General features: G+C 38.9%; 2 protein-coding genes across 3 annotated transcripts in view; one reads left to right on the top strand and one right to left on the bottom strand.

Annotated features, from left to right (window-relative positions):
• Positions 1–13928, top strand: part of LOC128448850 (transmembrane protein 42) — a 20057-nt gene extending 6129 nt beyond the window's left edge. Inside the window, exon 3 of the mRNA XM_053431667.1 lies at positions 897–13928. Coding sequence (XP_053287642.1) covers positions 897–1040 — 144 coding nt within the window. The 3' untranslated portion in view covers positions 1041–13928. The remainder of the gene's footprint in view (positions 1–896) is intronic.
• LOC128448849 (palmitoyltransferase ZDHHC3) lies at positions 8593–27235 on the bottom strand. 2 transcript variants are annotated; one of them, XM_053431665.1, is made up of 7 exons: positions 27003–27235; positions 24939–25392; positions 23519–23643; positions 23186–23282; positions 22621–22702; positions 19102–19232; positions 8593–9909 (listed from the first exon to the last, which is right to left on the bottom strand). In XM_053431665.1, exons 2-7 carry the CDS (start codon positions 25278–25280, stop codon positions 9703–9705), a joined length of 984 nt encoding a protein of 327 aa, XP_053287640.1. In that variant the 5' UTR covers positions 25281–25392; positions 27003–27235; the 3' UTR covers positions 8593–9702. The 2 variants fall into 2 exon arrangements, with proteins under 2 accessions (XP_053287640.1, XP_053287641.1); XM_053431666.1 differs by lacking the exon at positions 8593–9909 and adding an exon at positions 10207–14561.

Below are 27235 nucleotides of genomic sequence, written 5' to 3'. Positions count from 1 at the left end.
GCAGTTAAACCATGGCTTAATATTTTCTTTTTTTCAAGTTTGCTGTGAACATAGCAGTCAGGCCTCTTATTTCAGAAACAATGAACCGTAACAGTTAGGTTACCAATAAAAGGTAAGGCTACTACTTCTTTGCTTTCAGCCAGCTACTCAAACAGACAAGCAACAAAATAACAAACAAACAAAATACACAGGCAAGTGTCGGCCTACTTTGAAATAAATTAAACACAGAACTTTGTAGGGCTATTTGAGTCCTCCCCATATTTGTGGAAAATGTATGAAATAAGAAGTACCCTATTTTCAAATAAATAAAAACATATAGCTGCAGCCTAATAGCTTAAAAATATATATTTTAGTTGGCGAAATATTAAAACAAAAAGCGAGAGCAGGTCAGACTGGAGGCGGACACAGATACTGAAGCTGAGACCAAAGAAACTCTGTGTTTTCACTGTTTCCATAGTTAAGAAGCAGTCAGTCAGTCACTGAGTGGCTGCTTCACATGAACGAGCTATGATCTCACTGTGTCTCTCTGTGCGAGTGAGCGGGGGCAGGGGGCGGAGCCCCAGGACCGGTGCGCTATCTGGGAGGACACACACAGACACACAGACTCGCCCGCTCCTGGTACTTCATGACGGCCTGATACGATGATGTTTTAAAAATTATTGTGACTTAGTCAACCACCAACCAAAAGCGTTTGTCACACGGCGAAAGTGAGAGAGTTGGCAGCTCTGCGTTAATCTCGCGAGAAAATATTGACGTCGTTAAAATGGGTCTGCGTTAACGCCGTTAATAACGCGTTTAACTGACAGCACTAAATAGAATACATAAAGTTTTAGTGAAAGTGTTTAGGGTTTGTGCCTCATCGCCATTTCACAATTCTCTTTGCTTTGTGTCTTCAGGCCCTCCTGGGAAGGCTGATTTTTGGAGAGACGCATGCTGTTCTATGGTGGACAGGCATCTCTGTCACTCTGTGTGGACTGTTGGTGCTTCATGTATCCACACCTCAGTCTCCCCATCAGGGGGAGGGAAAAAAGAAAGAGTAATGGCAGTAATTTAACTTGTCCCAATTGTGTGGCCTCTGCTCTTCATTCACGGTCACAAAAAACCTTGGTCAACCAGGATGTCTTCATTGACAAACTGTGACAGGATAATGGAAACTTTTCAAGTTTAAATTTTTTTATATTTTATTTTAAAGCTTTTTTGGGGTTGGTGACAAAAACATCAAACAGACAGTTGACAAACTTTAACATTTAAACATGGAAAACATAGATAACAAAGGAATAAAATATTAAAATAAATCTAAATAACAAAACAACAGATTGCTGGCAGATATGATTTCATTCTTCCTACATCCATACTTGGAGGAAAGGTGAGGACATTGAATTTCCTTCCTTCCTTCAAAACTAGTATTTTGGTAACAATTATCCCAACATCAGGGATTGTTGCATACAATGCCTATGAAAAGTATTCACCCCCCTTGGATGTTTCACCCTTTTGTTGCTTTTATAGATGTGATCATGGTCAATATAATTGAAAAAAAAGCTTATTTCATATCAAAGTGAAAACAGAATTAATTTCAATTAATAAAAAATACTTAGTGTAAAATAATTGTTTGTATAAATATTCACCCCCTTTAAAGTGACTGACCTAATTCAACAGAGGTCCAGCTAGTTGATGCCAGCAGTGTCACAATTAGTGAAATGGAGATCGCCTGAGTGCAGTTGATGTGTGTCAAGTGATTGTAGTATAAAGACAACTGTCTGGGAGGTCCAGTCTCTAGTTCATCATGAAGACAAAAGAACACTCCAAGCAACTCAAAGAAATGATCATTGAAAAGTATGAGTCAGGAGATTGCTACAAAAATATTTCCAACTCACTGGACATCCCACAGAGTTCAGTTAAATCCATCTTTAAGAAATGGAAGGAGTATGGCACTTTGATTAATAAAAACAAACTTGATGGGAAAATCAGCGTATTTCTACGCAAACTCTGACCCATGCGTACGGATGTTTTGGAGATAAGAAAGTGGCGATGCAGACGTGAGGTGGTGAAGTGCAGTCAGATTATTGATCCAATTCATAATTTACATTAAAACCAACATCTTAGTTTTGCTCGCGCAACATATCTGCTCCACACATGCTTTTTAATTTGAAAATATATAAAACAACTTAAAGCAAATTACGTTCAGATTCGATTTAACAGCCGAGTTACGGAGCCGAGTCATTAATAGTTTTATTAATATCTTATAACCAGTGTTGGTCAAGTTACTTCTAAAAAGTAATTAGTTACAGTTACAAATTACTTCTCCCAAAAAGTAATTGAGTTAGTAACTCAGTTACCACATTGTTAGAGTAATTAGTTACTCAGCAAAGTAACTGTGGCGTTATTTTTCATGTTTTATAACGCTGTTACGTTCTGTAACATCTTTAACGTCAAAGATGTTTATATTAACTGATTGAAGAATAAAAACACTATATAAAGTATTTTAGAACATTTGGTATTTATTTGAACTCAATAGATTGCAGCCTGCCATATGATGCATAGAATTAAAACATATAAAAATAAATATTGAAAATAAAATTCAAGTGCAAATGTAAACTTGGGTAAAAAGAAACAAAGGAAAATCTGGCCATTAAGTAGTGCCATTATCTGTACTTGTATACCATTGCACAATAAACATAACACTATCCAACTCTTAAATATTCAGTAGAGTAACAAAATTAAATATTGAAAATAAAATAATATTCACACACTTTGCATTCAAGTACAAAACCAAATACCCAAAAAAGTAAACTTGGGTAAAAAAGAAACATTCGAAAATTTGACCTTTAAGTAGTGCAATTCTCTGAACCTGTATACCATTGCACAATAAACAGAACACTATCCAACTCTTAAATATTCAGAACAGTAACAAAATGAAATGTTAAAAATAAATAATATTCAGCTATTCACACTTTGCAATCAAGTGCAAAACACGCAAATGTAAACTTGGGTAAAAAGTAACAAAGGAAGATCTGGCCATTAAGTATAGTGCAAATCTCTGTAAAAGAAACAATCGAAAATTTGACCTTTAAGTAGTGCAATTCTCTGAACCTGTATATTATTGCACAATAAACAGAGCACTATCCAACTCTCAATGTAGCTTAACATGTTGTTCATTCTCAGTGAAAATGATCAATGCATTAATCTATCTATACTGAAATACTCCTCTCATCTAACAATTAAACCAGTGGTTGTAACGTAGGAGGAGAAGCTTTTCAAATCTTTTGTGCGACAGCCTGTTCCTCTTCGGAGAGAAAACAAGTTTGCCCAGGCTGAACAGTCTCTCAACAGGTGCACTAGATGGAGTAGCAGCATTGTAACGTAGTGAAATTTTCTTGATGAGAGAAAATCCACACAGAGAGTTTAAGTTTTGTTCTGAAGATCTAATATAGTCTGCCACCTGGTTTTCTGCTGAAGAGGTGTCCTCATCCTCCTCAAAAGCAAAGAAATCGCTCTCTTTGGCTGAATCTGTGTGATGTGAAGATGTGCTGCTGGTACCTGGCTGTGGTTCTTCATGGACAATTTTACGGCACTCTGCCAGCATACTTGCCTTAGCCTTATCCTTTAACTCCTGTGACCGCAGCCAGCGAAGTTTGAATTTTGGAAGAGTTACGGCAGCAAGTATCGCCTCTTCATTTCCCAGGACATAAGCAAATCTGGTTTTGATAGCCTGAAATTATAAAAAATAATCACATTAAATGTATGGATCAACACAAATCAGTGTTATTATTATTATTATAATTAGTAGTATTTATTATTATGAGTACTCAGCAATGTTCACTTAATAAATAAAAAGTATTCAATTCATGGGTTCTTACTTTGACTATGGCGTCAGGAAGGTCCCTCAGTATTTGCAGGCCACTTTTAAGGGCTTCTGTCTTCAGCATTAATGTCTCCATCGTTGGTAGGAGTGTACCATGAAAACAGTTGTCTTCTCCCTGAAGTATATCTAAAGCAACTGTAAGGGGCTTCATCGCAGTACAGTACTCCTTTAAAAACTGGCGTTCCCTTTCTGTTATCGCTGTCAGTCCTAATTTGGAGGAGATGGTGTTAAGGTCTGCCATGGATATTCCACAGATTCGAGCCAGGGCATCATAGAAGGAATTCCATCGTGTTGTACAAGGTACAAGCAGCTTTTTTGACACCAACTCATCAACTGTTTCAGCAGCCAAAGATGATCGACTAGTCTTGTTCCATAGGGCAGTACATTTGGCAGTAGCACTTCTGTAAACAGCCTTTGTTGCAGGTTGCGACAGCAGCCATTTGTCAACATCTGTGCATGAAATCAAGTTTAGTGTGTGTGATGCACATCTCTTGTGGGGGGGCAAAGTGATCACAACATCAGGATCATCAGCAGTTGCATGTAGAGCATCATTAATGTCTGTAAATGTCACCTCATCTTCATCTTCTTCAGAATCACTCAAGTGGCTGGTACCTCTTAAATGCTTTAACGAAATTAGAGCCATTATCAGTCACTGTTGCTGTGATTTTGTGTGTTATCCCATATGTTGAGTGTATATTGTCAAGCTCAACTGCAATGGCGTCATGAGTATGATGTCCCTTAAACCGTCTGCAGGCAAGAGCTGCTTTCTCTCTTTCCATGTTATTTGGATTGATCCAATGTGCTGTCACACCCATGTAACTTTTATTGTGGGCAGTCCAGATGTCTGCTGTAGTTGAAATGTACTCTAATTCATCCAATGACTTTTTGAGCTCAATATTCATTTTTTCGTATTCACTGTCGATGAATTTAGCAAAAGTGTTTCGGCATGGGGCAACCCCCTGTCCTCCTCCTCGTATTGGTATTTTTGCAAGGATAGCTCTGAATGACTTTGACTCCACAGTGGATAGGGGTAGCATGTTTCCAACAACATACCCTGCAATCAGTGTGTTCAGCTCGGCCTTGGTCACCTGTTGCTGATGCTGACCCGAAAAATCGAGGGTTGTTTGAGTGTCTCCGTTTCCTTCTCTGGAGCTCACGCTAGCTTCTTTTGGGCTTGGGTTAGCAGCTGCAGCAGCAACAAGTGTCATGTTCGCATGGGTTGATGTAGGGTGCTTTATTAGATTTGAATTACTTGTGGCAGACGTGGATAAAGTTTTTTTCCCTGGGCATAGCGTGCATGATACATAGACATTTTTGCCTTTAATTTCCAAGAGTGAGAAGTAGTGCCGGTACTTACAGTTATTGAACGCTACTTTTGAATTTCCCTGGCTCGTCGCCATTGTCGCTGTCTTGAGCTGTAGTCAGAGCGTGCAGTGAGACAGCGTGAGCAGGGCATCCGCGCGCCCACCCAGCCAATCATCATCGCGTTTGCAACGGTGTCGTCATCCCCACGCCCTGCTCTCTCCACGCAGCTGGGGTGTAATATGACACCGTGTAAAGGTCACCTGAGTGCACTTTATGTATCGGAAAAGGTATATATATTATTAGTCAGACACCTTCAAATTATAAGAATGAGGATATGGATCTGTGTATGTATTTGTTTATGATTTGTGTGATGATGGTCATATTGTTTTATGTAACCCAAAATGTGATAAATATGAGGAAGTGACGTACCAGCAAGGGCTGTCTATCTGAAGGTGTGTGGTTTTTTTGGAGCTGCGGGCTGGCGGTGCGGCCAGAGGTTCGACTGCCAGAAGATCTTATACGACTTGCATGGATTTTTCTCAGCGAACGGGATTATTGCCTGGGAGTCGCGTATCGGATTACTTCAAGGACTGAACATTTTCTGGGCACTGGAAGGGGGTGAGAAAGCGTGGACTTGGTTTGATTTGTTTGCGACACTCACCTCGCTCACCTGCAGGCATTTTTGTTTGGGACGTTTTGTTTGGGGATTATATTATGGACCTGGGGGGGAAATATTGATGTGTTGAATGTGTGTAAATAGCGTGTTTATGTTTACGGGGCCGCCATGGTTTGCGGGATCGAGCACGGGGATATGTGGGATTGATGTGGGTTTTGTTTAAATACACTTATAATACGCAACCTTTTTGTGTCGAATTCGTTTATATTTATATTTATTTAATTAGGGGTTAGACCGATAACAAGGTAATCGGTCCAACCAGGGATCTTGAGTTTATAATAACTTGGTCGGGCAGCGCGCAAGGTACACAGCGGGTCGAGTCCGCCCGTGTCCTTAAAATTAAAAGCGTAGAGCATTTCACCTGGGGTTTGAACAGGGTGATTTGTTACAACCGCACGCTTCATTCAACCAAATTGTAGTAACGCGCCACTTTACATTATCAATAACGATAACGGTGTTGTAACGATGACAAAAGTAATTAATTAGATTACTCCGTTACTGAAAAAGAACTCCGTTAGTAACGCCGTTATACTTAAACGCCGTTACTCCCAACACTGCTTATAACACTATGCGTGTATCATCATATCACTGGAGTGAACGTGACTGTGCCATCAGGAGCACAGAGCACACAGATCACTTACAAGAAATGAAGAAACCCATAAAGTCGCTCTTCACCTCCACCTCACTAACAGATGCCTCGATGTCAGTGTCAGAAAGTTTCACTTCTTCCTTCTCATCGCCTGATGCCGTGACTCCGTCAGGACTCACGGGGGAAGCCCATTGGTCAGCAGCGTCATTTTATATTCGTGCCGTGCTTTGCATTGACCATTTATGGTTGAAAGTGGGCGTGTGGATGGCGGATTTGGAGGCAGATCCACCTACGAAAGTTTTCAGGTGGACTGTGATTTATAAAGCGAACATTGCGTTCGGGTGTGCGTGCCCACGGTTTTATAAATTGGAATTATCTTTTGCGTACGCCATTTTCGGCTTTTGTTAGTACGTACACTTTTAGTATGAATCCTATGCACTCTTTTATAAATGAGACCCCAGGTTATTAAGGTCTTTTCAGTTACTTTTCAACTACAAAATAGTTTTCCGCCATACTTAGTTTTTTTCTACTACATGACATATTCAACATATAAACATTTAATTGTTGTTAAGATAATTTTCACTATGTATTCTGCTGTAAACTGCACACATAAGCAGGAAATAGGCGAGACCTTGAATATCTAGAAGAGCTGCGTGGTATTTGTGGCTGAACCCCAGCTGATTTGGCCACTTTAATTTGTTCCGCAACCGCAGCCAGTGAGACACAGACGTTAACATTCTGTAGTGATAATTTTGCTAGAGATATGATTCTAAGGTTTTAATCTGCTTGAATATTTCCATGATTATTCACACTATCAACGGAATGAGACCACCATTTAAAAGATTTAAAATAATACACATACATTGGAAGATGATGGCTAAATATACAAATTAGAAAATACATTAGCAATATCAGTTTAATAAAATTATTTGGATACAAATTTCAGTGAATATCAATCGATTGATTCAGCCACTTTTAAGTACTTCGAAATTTAATGAATAAAATAATACAAAATAAATAATAAAAGAACAGAAACAAACACAGGGTTTTTAAGGGCCTCTCTCCCCTTTGGGGCCCTGGAAGGTCAGTTCCACTCTTTCCCCCACTAGGACACCCCTGCATAAATGAGTAGTATCTATCTTCTCATTTAACTCACTTGAAAAACTGAACAGAATTTAGTTTGATTCAAGCAATGGTTTTGATATACATACAGGTAGCACAGTACTGCTTATGCACCAATGTGAACATATACATCACATGAAGACATCACTTTCACAAATGCTGTAGGTGCAGCCTGTTGATCTCTTTACTTTGAGCATGCAACAAAACTAATTTGAGATTTACACAATAACAGATGCAAATCACAAACTATTCTATTTAAAAACAAGCTGTTTTGTTTATAAAGATCAGACATTACGTTTACTGCATGTGTCAAATGATTTTGGTCAGCCATGATTTGGTGACCATATCTGAGGTAATTGTTTAACTAGCTTAGTTAGACAACAATTCTTGAATTGAAAATCTGAGGTATGAACAGAACCAAGGATTTGGGGAATCTTTTAATGCCTACTTTAGGCATTACATCTAGTGGTCATTGGTAACCTAAATTGTGCAGAAGATCTTCAAACATACAAGGGATATTCAACATCTCTTCCTATATTAAAAAAAGGAGCACTATTTAATTTATCTAAGCTCACGGTCTAAAGCACATTGGGGTTGGTGCTATCAGTCATGTTCAAATCCATGCAAATCCAAATCAAATCCACGCAACCAGGCACCAGGCACATTGTTCAAAAGCATTGTAGTTTTCCTATGAAATCATTGGTTAGTTGCAAACACTAATGTCATGTCATTAGGCATCAGCAGATTGCCTAAGGTCATAATTGACAATTTACCAGATAAATGAGAATGCTTTTGAAGAGGAATAGGGTTCATTTTGTGCACATCTTATGTATGTGTGTGTGTGTAACAAGCAGAGTGTGCATGGCACACAATGTGTTTCTGGCTATGCCACTAAATATTAATATTCTAAAAATGTGGATCTGGATAAGAATTGTTTGGTCAATTGTGCAAATACTGCAATTGCTGCTGCCTAAAAATATAGAAATGCACCAACAAGGTGTCTGACCACACTTGCTTTTAAGACAAACACACCCATGGTAATTTGTAAAATACAGATTTAATATGAACTTTCAATTAAGACAAATATGTGATTAAACCCACAAAGTCATACAACACAGGTAGGTAAAATAATGTAAACATTATCAAACATCAAGCACCCATTAAAAATGTAAACACTCTTAGCCAGCAGCCTCTTTCTAGCTCACTCAATTACAGAGGAGAAACTTCTAACTGAAGACAATTACCCTCCATTTTGCACAGGAGTGATAAAAAGGATAATGGAAACTCAGACACATATGCCATAGCATAGATCAGAAGTTGAACAATATGCAAAGTATGTTACAATTAAACATTTTCTCATGAAAGACCGATAAGGCATAAGGTGAATACAAATCCTCAGAGACAATGAAGCAGAGTTGTAAAAAGACGTTTTCAGACATGACCTCTAAAGGAACTCTGGATAATTGGGTCTTGCTCAAGAGGTTTCCTATTAAAAATGAACAACACTTAAGGAGATTCTCTGCTCAGGTGTGTTCACAACAGCGACAAATTCCATGGAGTGTTCAGATTAGGGGGGGTGCAGCAGGCAGGAAGTAACATCTAAATTCTGCTGCGGAGGTAGAATCAACACCAGCATCGGCCCATATCACCAATAACTCTCTTGACCTCTTCATCTGTGAGTTCTATTTGTATGGCTCCACTTTGTCATGCTGAGATATTTCTCAGCATGATCAACATCATCAACCTCTCTGTCGCTTATGTATTGGTCTCCTGACGTGCTCCAACTTTATACAAGGTGGCCAGAGAGAGAAAGTCTGCAGAAACTCCAGAGGCTCTCACTTGGACATTTGCGTCTGCAGCCTCTCTGCCTTTATTTTATCAGAGACTGCAGGTCTGGCAGCAGGAATTTACTGATCATTGGATTCTCTCTTACGGTGTGTGAAGGTACAGTGCATTTAGAAAAGTTCACACACAATTTATATTAAACACATTATATTAGATATAATATATTCTAATATATATTTATATACATGTAAATGTTAAATTCCAGAAAGGTGGTTTCTACATTAGAAAACGTTGGAAACCAAGAGATTTTCATGTGCCAATGGAGCAGCTCTTTCAGACTAAGATTTTTTTTTTTCTCCAGTGCTAGTTGAGCGATATCTCTATGATGTCCTCCTTGATTATGTCCCCTTGTGTGGCGGTGTTGTGCTCTAGAGGACTCGTCTTGCAACTCAGCCCTGTGAAGGGGCTGCACCAGGAAAAGGAGAACGGGCCTCCAAAGGCCATTTGCATGGCCTCCCAGCACGGCACCTTCACCCACTTCCCTGTCTCGCCCTTCAGACGCTCGATTGCCTGGAGAAGACACAATGAGTCTGATGGTGAAAGGAGCTGAGTCACAAGGACTAACTGTGAACCTTCTACATATAATCAATCACACATGGGACACAGATGACGGTACTATAAAAACTGCAGCAAACAATCATGGTTTAGCTTCGTGGGCTAGCTTCTCAGACACACGTGAAACGAACCAGACTAAAAATAGCATTGATAATTAAATTATTGAACAGGCAATAATACTCATTTGCTGTATGTATGTTTAAAAGAAATTGTTGCTGAGTTTATTCCTTCTTTCCATTTTGGCCAACAGCAATCCTGTCCTAGAGTGACTATACTGCAAAAATTGACGAACAAAATCTGTAGTCCTCTTAATTTTTTTCCAGGTCCACTAAAAAAATGCAATACAAAAACAATTGAAAAAAATATTTTGATCTAATAAGGGTGGGTGAAGGAATCATTACAGATGTTGCTTTAAGGGAATACGAATGTCTGACTTTCCTAAAATCCCTATCGAGAATAATTTTACCAGACTGAATTCACTTGTTTTCTAAGAAACAGGCCCAAGATTAATTTAAATCACAAAACTGCTCACGTGCAACTTGAAATTGATTAATAATTGGAATAAGAAACCGTACAAAATATTTTTAAAAAACAGCAGAAGCGATACAGAGGTCACTCATTCAAACATATGTTTAGTTGAATCTAAAACTGAAAGAAAAAAGAAAAGAAATAAGTAGTGCACTTTGACCTCATGATTGAAATCAGCACGCTTATGATGTGTTTAGCTTGATGGGATTTTTTAACATGATCTCTTATCCAAGCTTACCTCTGTCAATGTTTAAAGAGCCGTCTGCTTCAGAAAGCTTTTGGCAGAGTGCGTTATCAACCAAAGCAAATGCATGAGAGTGGAGAGAACATTGGGAGAAAAGGGTCAGATTACAAACAGTAAAGTGGGAGAAGGGTAAAAGACAGAAGTGAAATTTAACAATGAAAGGGTGAATGAGTATAGGAGTGTGTTAGGGGAAAGTAAAAATAAAATGTTTTAAACATTATTTAAATATTGAAAAACACAGTTAGCTATTACAAATAAAGTGGGCAAACATAGTTATTTTATTGCAATTGAGAAACAATGATTCTCTGTGCCTGTGCTGAAAATATCTCCAGAATATTTGGACAGAATTCAAATTTCTAAAGAAAATTGGACAAAGAACAGAGGTATAAAATACAGAGATCGGTTCACATAGGTGAACATTTTAAATGATACAGTGTGCCGATGTAAGTATTAGTGTAAATGTGAACTGTAAGTGTCAAGTTAATACAATTTTGGAGGCTTTGAAGTCCATTACAATCCAGATGCTGCTTAATATGCTCTATCTATACAGAAGTTCAATTTTTTTTTACACAGGTTCTCTTTAACAGGATTTTAAACTTTTCTCCAGTCGAGATAATTGTATAGCCAAGACTCTTTTTTTTTTATCCTTCATTGAATAGAATTGGTGTTACTGCAGTAGGCCAAGCTTTTCTCCAAAAAAAAGAAGAAAACAGAGAAAATCTGTTACTGCAGGAAGATAAGCTTTTCTATGAAAATTCAGATACAGATACTATAAGTTGACATTGGAATTTTGCCCACAAAAGGCCATTAAATTTCCCAGATTAACAGTGCAAAAATGTCTCAACAAAACAAGGCAAAGCAAAGCAAGCTGGCAAACAGATTTTCTTTGGAGGAAAAAAAAAATACTTTTTTATCTTCAATCAAAATGATTGACAGCTGTGGCTGAGGAGGTGGATCAGGGACACCTCCAGCTGTGCCTGGTGGGTATTTTACAACTGTGACAGAGGGAGACAGGAATGCTGCACACAGGATTGTGGTCCTCTGAAAGTCAAAAGAACAGAGCGAATAGCCCCACAGAAAAGCAGGGGGGGATAGTAAACGTATGTGTCCATCATTAAAGAGATCTTTAAGCTGAAAGCTGTGTGCTCTGTACTGAGACAACTGACCATGGTAACCACTTGGTTACAGCAGCCTTCTATGTTCTGTTTTTTTTTTTCATTTGTAGAGTCAGACCTTATTTTGTAATTGCTGTGTATTCTAGATTGAGATGTATCCATCTGAAGTGTGGCATAAAAACACAGGCTGATCATAATAATAATGGAATCAGATAATGGTGGTGGACCACAACCGAGGTGGCATCTGATGATGGATCCTAATTGGCGGCAGTGGACAATGACTGTGGACTATAGTGGATCCGATCTTGATGGTGGATTATGATCTTGCTGGCTGCTGACCATAGACTATGATTGCAGCAGGACTGCTTGAAATATAGTATTTCTCCTCAGATACTTGACCTTCAAGTATCTGACCTTCAGTTATCCTTCAAATGTCTACCCTCATCAATGCTGCTAAAACCTTTATCCTGATTATGTTTTCCTCTACACTTGACATCTATTGCTCTTCTGTCCGTCCTGGGAGAGGGATCCCTCACATGTGGCTCTCTCTGAGGTTTCTACGTATTTTAACCCTGTTGAAAGGGTTTTTAGTAGTTTTTCCTTACTCTTGTTGAGGGTTAAGGACAGAGGATGTCACACATGTTAAAGCCCTATGTGACAAATTGTCATTTGTGAATATGGGCTATACAATTAAAATTGGATGATTGATAAAATTCAGAGATCATTTATGCAGATGTGACCTATCTATATATTAAATAACGTTTCGTAAACCTCTGTTAATGATGTTTCTGACACGCAACAGATGGAAACATGAAGACCCCGATGAAGATGTCAAGACAGTTTGTGGCAATGTCAGTCGAAGCTGGTGTCGATGTGTAAACAAAGGCATGTAATCTCTGAAGCAGAATTCATTGCTGTACCACCCCTTACCTGTATCATGTAAACGATTGGTTCCTGTTGTGGACGTGTTTAAGCAGAGTCTCTCCCACTGTGATGTGCATGTGTGAAAGGAGCCCCGAATTGTCTTAAAAACTACTTATGTAACTTGTGCTGAGTAACAGCTCTGAGTTGTTGACGTTATGCAGTTTTTCCATGTACAGAGAACACAGCCCTTCAATCTCTCATTGCGTAGCCACACTCACTTAACTGAAACAAGGCCTGAACAGGAAGTGCAGTCCCTGAAACAAATACAGCGAACTCTGTTCGCCCTGTTCACACCTAGTATTAACACCCATCCTGAGGGATTCAATCACAAGTAGAGAGCATTAAGTATGTGTCACAATTTACATAAAATGCATCCTAAATATGTCTCCTGTGACCACTTGCAATCAGATCTCACTTTTCCACTCTAAATGCAAATAATTACATATTACAATTTTTTTTTTCAGTTCATGTTTTATCCAGACTGAATATGCAGATGTTACTGTGTGCTTTTTTTGAGTTGGTGTGAGCTAGCAAGCAAGAGGTAGGGAGAGAGGAGTCCGGAGGGGTTGAATTAATGTCATGTAGCTGAGGAGTTTATCAATTAAGGAGAACGTCAATCATTATGTTGTGATAAGGGTTGATATTTTTGCTGTGGCTATAAACAAAATATGGGCACTGAGATGTGTAATCATGTTAGATTCTTTATTAAATGTGTAATTCGTTGTGAAACTGTGGTAGGTAAGATGAGTATGCAGCCCTTCCTTCGTGGCCCAGATTGCATTTGCATTCAATTAGCAAAAATCTGATTACATGCTTCCACCTCCGCATTTGGCTTGAGTGATCAGATCTCAGGACGCATTTGGGTGCGTTCAGACCTGCGCTTAACTCTTACCACATGTGATCAGATCACAGATCAGATGTTGATAACATTTCTGAAGAGGGCCAGAGTGAAAACGAGAGAGGCACAACATCAAGATGATTTTCAAGCTGTTTTTGTATGGTAAAATTGTTGCATTTAATTGTTGCTTTGAAATATGCATTAGTTTGGGTTAGGGTTATATGTATGTATTGCCAGAAGCAATGTCCTGTTTGTTGTTCTATTTTTCTTCTCTGGGAGTAAATTTGATACATTTCGGTATAATATATATATTTTTAAATGATAAGTTGCAACCCTAATTTGTCTTTTCTATTTTACTGGGATGGCAGTGGAAATATCAGAGTGTATGTCTTAAAACTTCAGTACCTAAATCTAAAACTATTTGACTGACAAGAAATCAATCGGGAAAGGTGGTTAAATGACTTCTTGTAAATTAGCTGAAATAAAATCTTAAGGAAAAGCAAGACAAGACAGAGTGAGAAAATGGTTTTCTGATACAACACAGAGAAGGTCAGATAAAAAAAGATTCATCATAGTTGGATACAGGATACACAAACTGAAAGTTTCCTTTTCTCTGCGATTTATCACAAAATTGAATGTATAGAGCAACAAAAAAAGAGATGAGAAGCTGTCCATGATACAGTGTGTAAATCGTGTTCAGCATTGGGAGTAACCAAATGGCAAACGTCTGCTCTGTGGGGTTGGACCAGGCCTCACAATTTGTTTCCGACCCGGCTGCCTCGTTCCCTGCGCTGAGCTCTCACACCACATACTGGTATGTCTCAGCCTTCCCATGGTCAGGGGTGGAGAAGGGACTAAACCACAATAAGGAGAAAGGGTGTCCGAACACCGCCCTCATGTTCATCCATTTAGTTTTTTTAGCCCATCTTCTCTCTTCCTTTTTCAACTGCTCTATACCCTGAAAACGAAAGATAACCAAACTTCAGTAGGTGTGCTTTTGAGACCCTGTCAATAAATCCAAATGAAAATATCACTTCATTCAAACTGCTAAATATGAGGGAAGGGAAACCGTCTGTGCCAAAAGCCAAGTAATTCAGGCTTCCAGTGATATATTTATCTACTTCTATTGTCTGAAGGGTGTGGTTGTTGCTCAGGAGGTTGAGCAGGTCATCCACTAACCAGAAGATCCCAGTATCCCCCATTCGGTGTGCCTTGGGCTAGCTTCTGAACCTCAAATTGTCTCTGACGGCTGTACTGGGAGTGTATAATTGATGTATGATAGTCCAGCACATATATGCACTGTGTGAATGTGTTTAATTGGGTTGATGTCAAAACTGTACTGTAAAGAGCTTTGAGTGGTCATGAAGACTAGAAAAGAGCCACAAAAATACAGACCATTTACCATTACCATTTGTGATAAAGTGGACATAGTCTTCACACGATATTCACAGAATACTTAATTTATATTCTGGTTGATTACAACTCAGGTCATCATATCTCAGACATTACATTGGAACCCAGGAGATGTATTATCAAGCAGTTGATAGCTGCCATATGTCGATGTCACAGACTGCTGTGAAAACTCCAAAAGGCCATTATATTGTGATTAAGATAAGGGCTCCAGACTAAAATTTTACTCTGATTGCACTGGTGCACCAGAACATTATTTAAGTGCAACTATGATTTTTCACTGATCCTTTTGGCATCGCAACAATACGCCTATTTTACCTTTTCTTGACAGTTCCCAAATACATTAGTAATTTCTCAACTAAGGCTGGGTATCGGCAGTGATTTGCCAAACCGATTCAATTCCTTTTCACATGGTATTGATTTTATTTGATTTTCAATTCGTTCAATATATCGATTCAGTTAAGGATATTTCATTGTGAAATACCAATTTTGCTTGGATAGGACAGATATTGTCAGAGAACTTGAGCTGTAAATTGTGCAGGGAAACCTCTAACTTCCTGCATTATTAAAAATAATAAAGGTTCAGTCTGTAGAATTTAGTGACATCTAGTGGTGTCATGTTGCACCTGAATGCCTCTCACCTCCAAACGTGACATAGAACCTGTGGTATCCTTCAGTAGTTATAAAAACTCAAAAGGTGTTTACTTTGTCCAGTCTGGTATTTAAATATAAAGGGACCATTCTACGGTAAAGAAAACAACAATTTGTACAGTTTAGATGAAACACACTGGTGTTTATTTTAAATTCAATTTCTGCCAATAGATAACTTTCACATAAATCTTACAAACTGGACCTTTAAGGCAGGCCTGTTACACACAACAGTTTTTGTTGGACAATATATTGACCCAGATTCTGCCCTGATCCAAAGGCACTAATCGTTTTGCATTGGCGGTCCGTCATGGAAACACTGTATTCGGTTTAGTTGCCACTGTTCGACACATACTGCCTTGTTAACATCAACAATTTCTCCTCTCTCATATCTGCTTCACTTTTTGTTTGTCTGTGTCAGTGAGTGTGACTGAGTGTAAACTTTGCCTTGCTCTCAGACAAAGGACACAACTTGCTAAATACAAATAGACAGCTAACTATTAGGTGCACTGGTTCAACCAAGGAGCATTTTTAGTCGCACTTATACATGTTTACATAATGTGACTAAGGTTGGAATACTCCATAGGCCTGATCTACTTAGAGCCTGAATAAAGAGTGCTAAATTGTGTGTGCATTATAACAGATTTCACATTTAGTTGGTGGACATTTTGCGGGTGATCTTCTAAAATTAATTGCGTAATTGATAACAGGTGCAAACATGGTAGAGGCAGTAGTATTTGAATTTGAGTGTTTTGCGTTCATTACTGGTTTCCGCCATGGAGCATTACAGAGAGCAAAGTGACAGCAAGCAGAAAGCGAAATTTAATGTCATGGAATTGGAGGTGTTAGTGGAAAAGGCAAATAACATGTATTTAAGCTACAGCAAAGACATATCGATATAACTGATATAACGCGATATGGGAGAGTATCTGTGAGAAGGTAAATGCTGTGGGTATAACAAACAGAACAACCGATAAAATTAAGAGAAAATGGCAGGATATTATATCTCATAATAAAACCTCTTCAAATAAAACAGGTCGAGGGCCGGTGGAAGAGATGCTCCTGACCAGTTTAAAGCAGCAGGTGCAGTTCCACTTTCTGAAAAAACATTCTCTCAGTCTTTTTCCATGCAATCTCCTCCTTACTACAATAACTGCATATCATGATTCCAATACAGTATAACAAGCTGTATGAGAAGCACAGGGAAGTCCTGCACTGCATTAAATTTTTATTTTCTGCTCTAACGGATGCATACAGCTTAGTGTGGAAGAGCTCCATGTTACTGTAAGACTAATTTCACAAGCATTTTTTTGAAACCATATATACCTGTATCACTGGTCTTACCATCCCAAACCACACATTCAACCTTCAAGTTTCTATTCAAAGATTTTAAATCAAAGTAAAAAAGTATTTTCTCAGGCTAGATCCATACTAATACGTTTTTGTTTTAAAACAGCTTCTTAAAACTGAATCAATGTCTGTCCAAAACAAACGATTTGGCTTTGAATCAAATGTAAATGTAAGCACAAGTGGGTCCACCTGCTGGGCAACTCTGTTTGACGCATCTAAGATGGTGCCATTGCGCCTACTGCAGGGTTGTCAAGTGGGAGCCACTATTCACTTGCTCCTTTAATCTCGGAAAATCTCGAGGTGAAAGCGCAGCTGCAGGGATGTCTCACTACCACTCACTGCAGCTGGCCCTAGAATCCTTCTCTGCACCAAACCATATCCTTCCTTTGGAGCCCCTTGTTCTGCCTCCTTTGCAAGGTCTTTGAGACCCTGCTTCAGCTTGTAGCCTCTGACCCCAATAGACATAAGGAACCGCTGGGTGGATGAGACAGTGTATCCTGTACAGCGGATTTCCACTGGATAAGTGTATGCCCTCCATCCTGCTGTTGAGCATACAGTTTCCAGCTCTGTATACTTCTTCCTCTCGAAGGCAACTTCCATACCATCGTCCCATGGAACCGACAGTTCAGCAATGATGACTGTCCCACTGGGGGGTAAGCGATAGCACAATGTCCTGTCAAAGGGAAGGGAAGTTTCAACTGGTGGTCGAGGTCAGGTCTCATGTTCCACTCCACTCCTGGAGACAGGAGAGACCACTCCCTTGTCCTGCTGCTGTGAATCTTGCCCACTTGCCTTACAAACTACATCAAAAATAAATCACTGCACCTTAGTTCTGCAAGTGCCCAAATAACTTATTTTTCTATTTCCTAAAACATTGGTCTCTTATTTGTATTTTTTATTTGTAGTTTTCACTATTTGTTATGATGATATTTGCTCTTTTGCCAATTTCAGTTAGTGCTTTTTCTACTTGTATATATTGTTGTTTTATTCCATATGCACCAACTACACCATATACATTTCCTGTATGTGAAAATGTACTTGGCCAACAAAAGAATTCTGATTCTGAACTGTTGAGAGGCTGGCTTCCAGTTTGCATATCTCAAGGATTTCAGGGAGCTTCATACTGGCCCTGTGTAAGCGTATCCTTGTAGCCAGACAGGATGTGCTGCAAGCTCAGGTTCTGGGATTTGCATCGATCGATGACAAGGTGGACCAGTAGGTATTAAAGTTTTGCCCTCACCATTAGTAGTTGATTCTCTACAGATAGAAACTATTCAGACTACATCACAATACTGGAGTTTTCAAACTAAACCAGGGCCAACTCTATTTCAAACTTCTCCATTATAGTTTGGATGACAGGCATACGCATAGCAACAATGATGTGTTTTGAAACAAAAACGTAGTTGTGTGGATGTACCCTCAGGCTTCATACTGGCCCTGTGTAAGCGTATCATTGTAGCCAGACAGGATGTGCTGCAAGCTCAGGTTCTGGGATTTGCAGAATTGACAGGTCTCCTCTGTGTCGTACCAGCCGTAATAATCCCTGTACATACTAACACACCTGAAAATGTGAATCAGCTGACTATTCATATACATTAGGCAAGTGTGAGTTGGTGTTAACAAGAGGCAGATGGTCACTGTGAATAAGGAGCAGCTATAGTGCAATAGAGATTGGTTCTTCTGGATCGATGACAAGATGGACCTGTAGGTATTAAAGTTTTGCCCTCACCGTTAGTAGTCGATTCTCTACAGATAGAAACGAATCAGACTACATCACAATACTGGAGTTTTCAAACTAAACCAGGGCCAACTCTATTTCAAACTTCTCCATTATAGTTTGGATGACAGGCATACGCATAGCAACAATGATGTGTTTTGAAACAAATACGTAGTTGTGTGGATGTACCCTCAGGCTACAGAGGGAGAAACATCACTTGGCTGCAATGGTCTAAATTAGATTTGGAAAGTCAACGATATTAATCTTTAAACAACAGAGGGAGAAAATAGCATGGAGAACATCTGAAAAGTAGCAGGATGTTGTAGAAAAAATGGTTAGGAGGGGTGTGTTTGACACTAAACAGGTCACTTACGGTCTCATCGGTACAGATGGAATGGACTTGGGTGCCGAACATCACAGAGGTGAAGATGAGGAAGAGGAGACCCTCAAAGCACAAGACTATGAGGAGGATGACTGTTGCAGGGGGAGAGAAGGAGCTGCACTCTGGGGGGACAGAGGGACAAGGAGAAAGAGAATTGAGAGGGCAAAGAAGAGGATCATATGAAAAACCGCTACACTAAGATAAAAAAAAACTACAGTTATTTTAATGTTGAACCATGTTTCGTTAAATGAAGGAGGCTAAGCTTATACACTAATCAGTCCGCAGCCACAGAGAGTGATACACTGAGTATGGAGAGTTAGGGTGAATTTCTAAGCAGATAGAAAAACTTGTAGCTACAGGTTTAAGTACAACTTTAATACTATATTTTATCACCACTTTACAGTCAGTCACTGCTGCTGTATTTTCCAGTCCCTTATACACATACATTTTTGTTAAGTGGCAAGTTTTGTAAATTTATCGACTCATCATAAAAAATCAACAAACACCTGATTTTCAATGTGACCTGCTGTCTTATTTCATTATGAACAAAGTAGAGGAGAGTATTCATATTTATGATGAGGTCACTCAAAATTGGAACTGCTGCTCACACTGCTTGACAGTCCGTAACAGAAACATCCATTAACTAATTCAAGTTTTAATCCTGACTGTATATAAAGATGGAGGAAAGGTATCCTCTTCTTCCCTCTCCCAAGAAATGAAGCCAAAATATCCCAGGCATGAATTATGCCATCTTGCGGCAAAGACGTTATTTAGAGACAGAATCTGCAAAGTAGTAAGGGCTGCAGCAATAAAACAATAAAGATAATTATCACAATATATATTTTTTGAGATAGAAATATAAGACATGATCCATAAGTCATTCCGTCCATGTTTTGACAGAATACCCGAACAGCCAATGTTAATGAGAATAAAGCAGCACCGAACTGATCTTGTGGCTGGAATAGAGTTACAGCCACGTCGCTGGTTAGGTTGATGCACACAGCAGAGTGTAGTAGTTGCATTCGGCAGCCGCACATGTGCTAATGTTTGGGCTCCTGCAGAGAGATGTGGACATTTCTGATTCTTAGATGCATCACTACAAGGACGTAGACAGGACACTCAAATTAAAGATCCTGTCGTCCTGTACTGTCTGAGTTTGCTTCCTCCTCACTCCCCACTGACCTGCGCTCACTTTATACTTCACCAATAAACACCATCACTGATCAGAAGTTATTAGGACACGTACAGTACAGACGTTTACTTGGTGTTTCTTTGAATTGCTCAAGTGTTTAGGATACGCACATTTAAACCTGCTACACAACACATACATAACATGTCTCCAGGACATCAGGGTTAAAGTAACCAGAACGATCCGGATTTAATGATCAGAAATCATAATAACTGAAAACATGTGATTATCAGTTCTTGTGTGAAGATGGATGGACGGATGGACTAACGGACAGACAGACAGAAGATAAGTTATTCCGCAGATTATGATGCAATGCTGTGTTTTAACATAATTGTTGCAGAAGAGCAACGTCCCGTTTATCCAGGAACATAAATATGAATTCTGTGGCTTTTTTAATTGTGATTATCTGTTTATGTGTGAAGAGGGACAGAGATGAGCAGACACACACACAAACTTGTCTCCCTTGTTGACCTAACGAATGTGCCTAAGTGAAGTGGCGCTGACTTGATTTATATAGTGGTATATCATGACGAAAAAGATTATCGCGAGAAGAGTTTTTTTCCAACACTAACAGTAATGTTTGGGATATGGAGCCATGGTACTAAGCTCCCACCTTGACAAATCATGCTCAACTAATCCTAAGTCAGCGACAGCTTTCAATCATGATATTTCACAAAGTTTTTATAACATCAATACAGTTAATGCTGTATTTACTCTCAAACCTACAATCGACTCTTTTTTTAGTTCATCTTACAAAATAGATTTTCTGACTTTGGGATCAACTAAAGTCGAATCGGGCTTAATTGTAGATAAGACTTTGTAAACCAAATATTAATAGTAATACAAATAAAATAAAAAAACGAGATCTAATTAAGGGCAGTCAGTCAAACAGCAAATTGCAATGAAAACAGAATGAAAGTCTAAGGGTGCTGCTGTATGATTCGACAACTTTCTTTCTATCTTCAACCCATTTACAATAGTAACAACTAGACACTAGGGATGCCACTGTGTAGAGTCTTTCCCACCGGGTTATAAACTTGTGACAACACCACCGTTACCGATTATACCCGGCATGTAGCCAATCATGGTTTTTGGTAAGGAGTTTGAGGAAGGAACACTGTCTGGAGTCCCGCAGGAACGCAAATATTTGCAATTTTTTTATTTCCAACTACTACAAAAGGACAATGTCCAATTCTTAAGGTTTTCTTACATTAACTATAGGCACCTTACATTAATTGTATAACAACGCTATTATTTATATATTAAGTATTGTCAGTGTAGATAAAGCCTGATGGAGATTTATCCATAACAATTCATCATCATTATGGATAGAAAGAGAAAAATACTGTCTTATTCTGTGACTTAGCTTGAAAAGCCTGATGTTAACTGATGGTCATTTAGTTTTCTTGGTTGAAATTATTGGTGCAGATTATTAGACAGAGTCATTTTTCCTTCATGTTCTAACTTCTAAGACCATCGGCAGGACAGACATGTCATGTCACATGTCATGGCTTTGGCGGAGGTACAGTATGTGCTCTGCCATTCTCGTCTTTCTTTTTGTCTAAGTAAGTAATAATAATAATAATGTTTATTCACCTCTTAAAACAAATATAGGTTTTCCATTCTACTTTCAAAGGGAAGGCAGGGTGAATCGATAACTTTCTGAACCGAAAAAGTTATTTAAAAATGTGTTAGACATGATTTTGATTGATTTTGTTTGGATTTTGGTTGCATTTACATGTTGAGGTGGACATGGAGGAAGATTCTGGATTGATGTATAAATGTTTATTTTTCTATGATATATAGTTTTTTCTATGACAATGGTTATTGTATATATAATTTTGTGAGGCCTGATCATATTCATTATGATAATGATAATTTATCTTCATTTAATGGTAATTTTGAACTTGCCATGAATGAATCAATTCAGGTTCAACTGAAAACTTAACCTGAAAAAAATGTGACTGGGTGGCTGACCTGTTAAGGTCTAGTACCAAAATAATGCATCATAATAAATTACTGATTTCACGTTGGAGCTCTTTTCACAGTTTTTGATCTACTTGTCCCTCTCCTACGCACCTGTTCTGCCAAATCTAGGTGTAAAACATTCTTTAGTTTTTAAGATATCTCAAACTAAAATAAACCTTGCCAATGTATATCCTTAAATAATTTTAAATGTTACTTAAATTAATTTGTATTACAATAAAAGTGTCAGAGAATAGTTACAGTGAAATACAATATCAATCCAGGACTCAAAATTCTGACAGATCTTTTTTGATAGGGAAGGAAGTTATAGGTTATAGAGCTTTAAAAACACTTACTTGTCCAATCATCTTCAAAGCAATAGAGGAAATGGAAGACCACCATGACCAGAGCATGGAGAGAGATGAGTGCAATATACATCTGGGTTAAAAGACAAGAAAAGAAAAGACACAATGAAGGACATTTCCTCATATACACTGCATACAAAGTGGTAACCACTGAGGAATCCCTCTCATCTGCATCTGTATGGCATTACAACAGCAACTTCTACTGATTACCAAGGTAACCCCTTAAAAAAGCTAGTAAAATGGGTTTTCAGCTACAATCTGACAAATTGGTAATCTCTGAGCGTTAAACCAGACTCTAAACACTTATACAGTTCCTAACTTTACATATAATAGTATTTATATATCCTACCTTGTAATACTACTGTGTGTTATTTTTTATATTGTGTCTTTTATTTTACTATTTAAAAAACTGGATGCAGGCAAAATAACACATTTCACTGCACATTGTACCATGTAAAATTGCGTACGTGATGAATAAAGCTTATCTTATCTTCCAACTTTAGATGCTGAAAGTTGGTCTTTAACTGATTGAGACTCCTTGTCAGCGTGAACTTACTGTGAAAAGCACAAAGTACTTTTGGTTGCTCTCCCCAACACAGTTATTGACCCAGGGGCAGTGATGGTCCATCTTCCGTATACAGCGTTTGCAAACACTGTGAGAGAGTTACACGTAAAGGGGAAACAGTAATTGATCAAAATAAAAGGCAAACTGTGAATTACAATGTTAGTAGAGAGTGAAAAAAACAAGATTGTGGCAGGAGCAATTTTCTTAGGTTGACATTTCTGATAACAGTGTGCACTGTACAAAAACACTGCAGCTGTAAATATAGGACAAGGTGTGTGAACATCAAATACTGAAATGAGCATATTACACCACATTTAGCCCTACCTGCAGTGGTGCGCTCGGTCAGGCTTGATGCTGCTGCACTTTGGACATTTGTAGACCACCTGCCCTGGTTTCAACTGAAGGCTTTCTATGTATTCCTTAGTAGCATTCCCTTTAGGTACGGCCCCCTTCCAGGAAACATCACCACAGAGAAGACTTGAGTGTAATTTTTGATAATTAGTCAAAATAATTAGCAAATAAGGCTAAACATACTTATATATTGAGATTTTGCATTGCCTATCCATACACATTCTTGAACATTTGTTCGACATACATCATTACTGACATGTTTTGCCCGAATAAAGATGATATAAGTATGCATGTTGAGACAAGTCAGTTATTAGACATGCACATCCTCATGAATACTTTCTCTGCATTCTATGTAAATGCAACAAAAATAAAAATATGATGGCTCACGAGTTATCTCGTGTTTGTTATCACACAGAGAGCTCTATAAAGTCTTTGCATTTCTTCGCAGTTTCAATTTCTTCTTTTGCTGTATTTAAGTATCCAAATAATTAACTCTGAAGAAATTTCAGCTCAGTTTGTTATCTCTCTCTCTCTGGACACACTAGTATATGCAGTCTGGGTAAAAACAACAGACTTTGTAAACTTAGTAAATGTATGTGGTGCTGGAGGAGCTGGTGTCGCTTTATTTGGTTTGACGCAGTTGGCGCAGTGGACAATGACAGAGACGCTAAAAGATAAAAAAAACGTGTATGAAAAGACCCAAATTAAAGCCATAGGTGGACTTAGTGGAGCTGTGCATGGCTCTGTGGTGTCTGACCCGGACCCGGTGGCGCTGCAGCCGGGCTGTGCACCTTCTCCCGGCTATGGAGCTGACGTGGTCTCTGCATCCGTAGCCAGGGACTGCAAGTCATATCGTCATTGCAATATCAAACAACGTAATCACATATGACATGTTTTCCTAATATCGTGTAGCCCTACTCTGAATTGTCCCTCATAGAAAATAAGTGCTGCTAATAGATGCACTGTATGAATGTGTGTGTGAATGGCAAACTGTACAGTAAAGACTAGAAAAAACCTATATAAATACAAACCATTTAACCGTTGTATCTTTGCAAACGTGCAGTGCAGCAAAACATTCTAACACAACACGTTTGTAATAATAATTAAAGACAAATTATGTTGTTTTTACCCAGCTATGACTAAAATAACAACTGACAATGGACTCAGTCTTTATAGATGTTATATTAGAGACGTTATATTCGGCCAATTGCCCAACCCTAATAGCTTAGAGGGTGAGTAAATTACATGATCGCAGTAACCCTGAACATCTCGCCAAAACCTTCAACAAAAAATGGTGTTACATGACACATAAAAAGAATCATTGAATATCCAACTGAAAAAATCTTATTTGGGTACAGCCCCAGAAATTAACCCCCGAAAAAGCTCAGCTTACAGGATCAGTGCACATGGCTCTGAGGTGTGAGGAGAGGGCAAGGAAGGCCAGTGTGTTGAACAAGGTCCCATTCATAATGCAGTAAGTCAGACTCTTGGAGGGCAGCAGCATTACAAACAGCACCACAAACTCGGCATACAACACCAGCAGCCAGGTGATGACCGCACACACTATGCCGCAGGCATCCCAGATGAACCACATGGCAGAGGCAGAGGAGGAAGTGATAACATCTTTGGAAATGGGGATTCGCTGCTCAGCCTGTAGGCAGTTTACTCCTGCCCTATCCCCGGAATGCCCACGCCCATGGTCTACGTCCCTGTATCTGTGCACTGGGCTCTTCATCCTTCATTTAAGCTGCCTTCTGCTGCCGGACACACTGGGTCTTCAGACCCCAGTCACCGCATGCTGATGGCGAGGAGCAGGAGGGTCTACAATTTTTGTCTCTTGTGAATTTCTAAGGGGGAAAAAGCATATTATTAATCCACATGCATTGGTTCTATTAAATCTGAGGGATTAAAAATTTGCTACTGTTGGATGTATTGTACAAAAAACACATACTAGCAATAGACACAAATGAAAGATGCTGCAAAACTGAAACAATTCGCTTAATCTATTGACGCATAATCAATAGTCAGCCCTTTTGATAATCAAACATGTAATATTCTGTAGTTTCAGCTTCTTAACAGTGAGAATTTACTGAATAAATTTAGCATTGTAACTGTTGAATAAGCAATTTGATGATATTAGGTTGGGATTAAGAAAAATTGTGATGGGCACTTTTTTGACAGAAAATTCCTTGAAAAAAGAGATGAATATATGAATAAATCTGTTTGTATACAGTATAATAATGTTCTCCCCATGACTGTGTGGGTCCTCTCTCTGTATTCTGGCACCCCCCCACGGTCCAAAGATACACAGGTTAATAATTCCTGTTCTATCGTAAAACATGTCCGTGTAAACTCACTAATTAAACTTTCTCCCATTGAGCAATAAATATACGGAACCTCAAGCATCCCTGCAACTCTAATTCCATTTTCAGAACACACCTGCGGGCCTCCAGTCTTTCTCTGCTGTTTGCCTTACACACAAGCACAAAAGAGCGGGAGATCCTCTACAGGACTTTTCAGGTAAGGGGTGGTGCAACAGACAGATGCAGTAAGTAATGTATTAATTCCGTTGCGGAACCCTGATATAATTGCTTTCTTTTTTTTCTATTTATTTTTTAACTTTACGCATGAACCATCATCAACCTCCCTACTCACTCGGGGAGAATCCTGCGCTGGATCTCCTGCTGTTTACTCACATCGGCTCCTCCTGAGGTTCTGCAGACTTTATGTTGAGGAAAGTTTTACAATCCTGTACATTCCACACACACTCCCTTCTCTACAAGAAGTGCCCAAGGTCAGGTTATAGATAATGGACCAACAAACAGTGCATTGTAGTGTCTACGTTTAGGGATTTTCATATCTAATTCAGATGCGCCAGACAGAGAGGCACCAACATCCACTCTCACCAACTTCACCTCTTTTGCGTATTCCACCAGTGGCAAGATTTAAGGACACAATGTGATTTAGGTATGCATGCTTTTGACTAAACTATCCAATAGGATGAGAACACCTACAGTTAACATAGAGAGTGAAAGCAATTCTAGCCAAACATGAATGTGCTGTTGGAATGGGTGATGCAAGTAGAGGAAGATATATGTGGATGCTGTGGGACAATTGTCAGACAATTGCTTATGTTACTCTGTTGGCATTTGTATAATGTTTCACCATCTGGTCTCCTTGATGCATCAAGTCTACATTAAAATCGTATGCATAAGACATCATATGCATATCTTACTTTTGTCATTGTTGCAAGGTAAGCAGGCATCCTTGTCTTAGGCTAGATAAAGTAATAATTTAGTGATTAGACAGTTTTCAGGCCTACATATCCACTGAAACCTGATACACACACACACACACCAACACACAGTACATTTTAGCTAATGCTTGTTGTTGCTTTACAAACGTCTCAGAGTGAGCATTCACTGACTTGTTCACATATTCCTGTCGGTATGCTTACTTTCAACTGTGAAGCGATAGACTACCGGGACTGTTCGGCTGCCTTCACTGGAGATGGATGATCATTATTTTCCGCTGAATGTCATCTGAACGATGAGCCAGGAAGAGCACCTTCCACCCGATCCCTCTGCAGCTGTTCTGTGACTCCTCCTCAATATATCCTCGATATAGTGTTTGCAACCTTGGATGCGTACGGTTCCAGCGTATGGTGAACTGGTTGCGCACCGAGGTTGT

This window comes from Pleuronectes platessa, chromosome 10 (assembly GCF_947347685.1).
Source record: "Pleuronectes platessa chromosome 10, fPlePla1.1, whole genome shotgun sequence".
Lineage (NCBI taxonomy): Eukaryota > Metazoa > Chordata > Actinopteri > Pleuronectiformes > Pleuronectidae > Pleuronectes > Pleuronectes platessa.
Note: the sequence above shows the minus strand (reverse complement) of the source record. Positions and strands in the feature narration are given on the sequence as shown.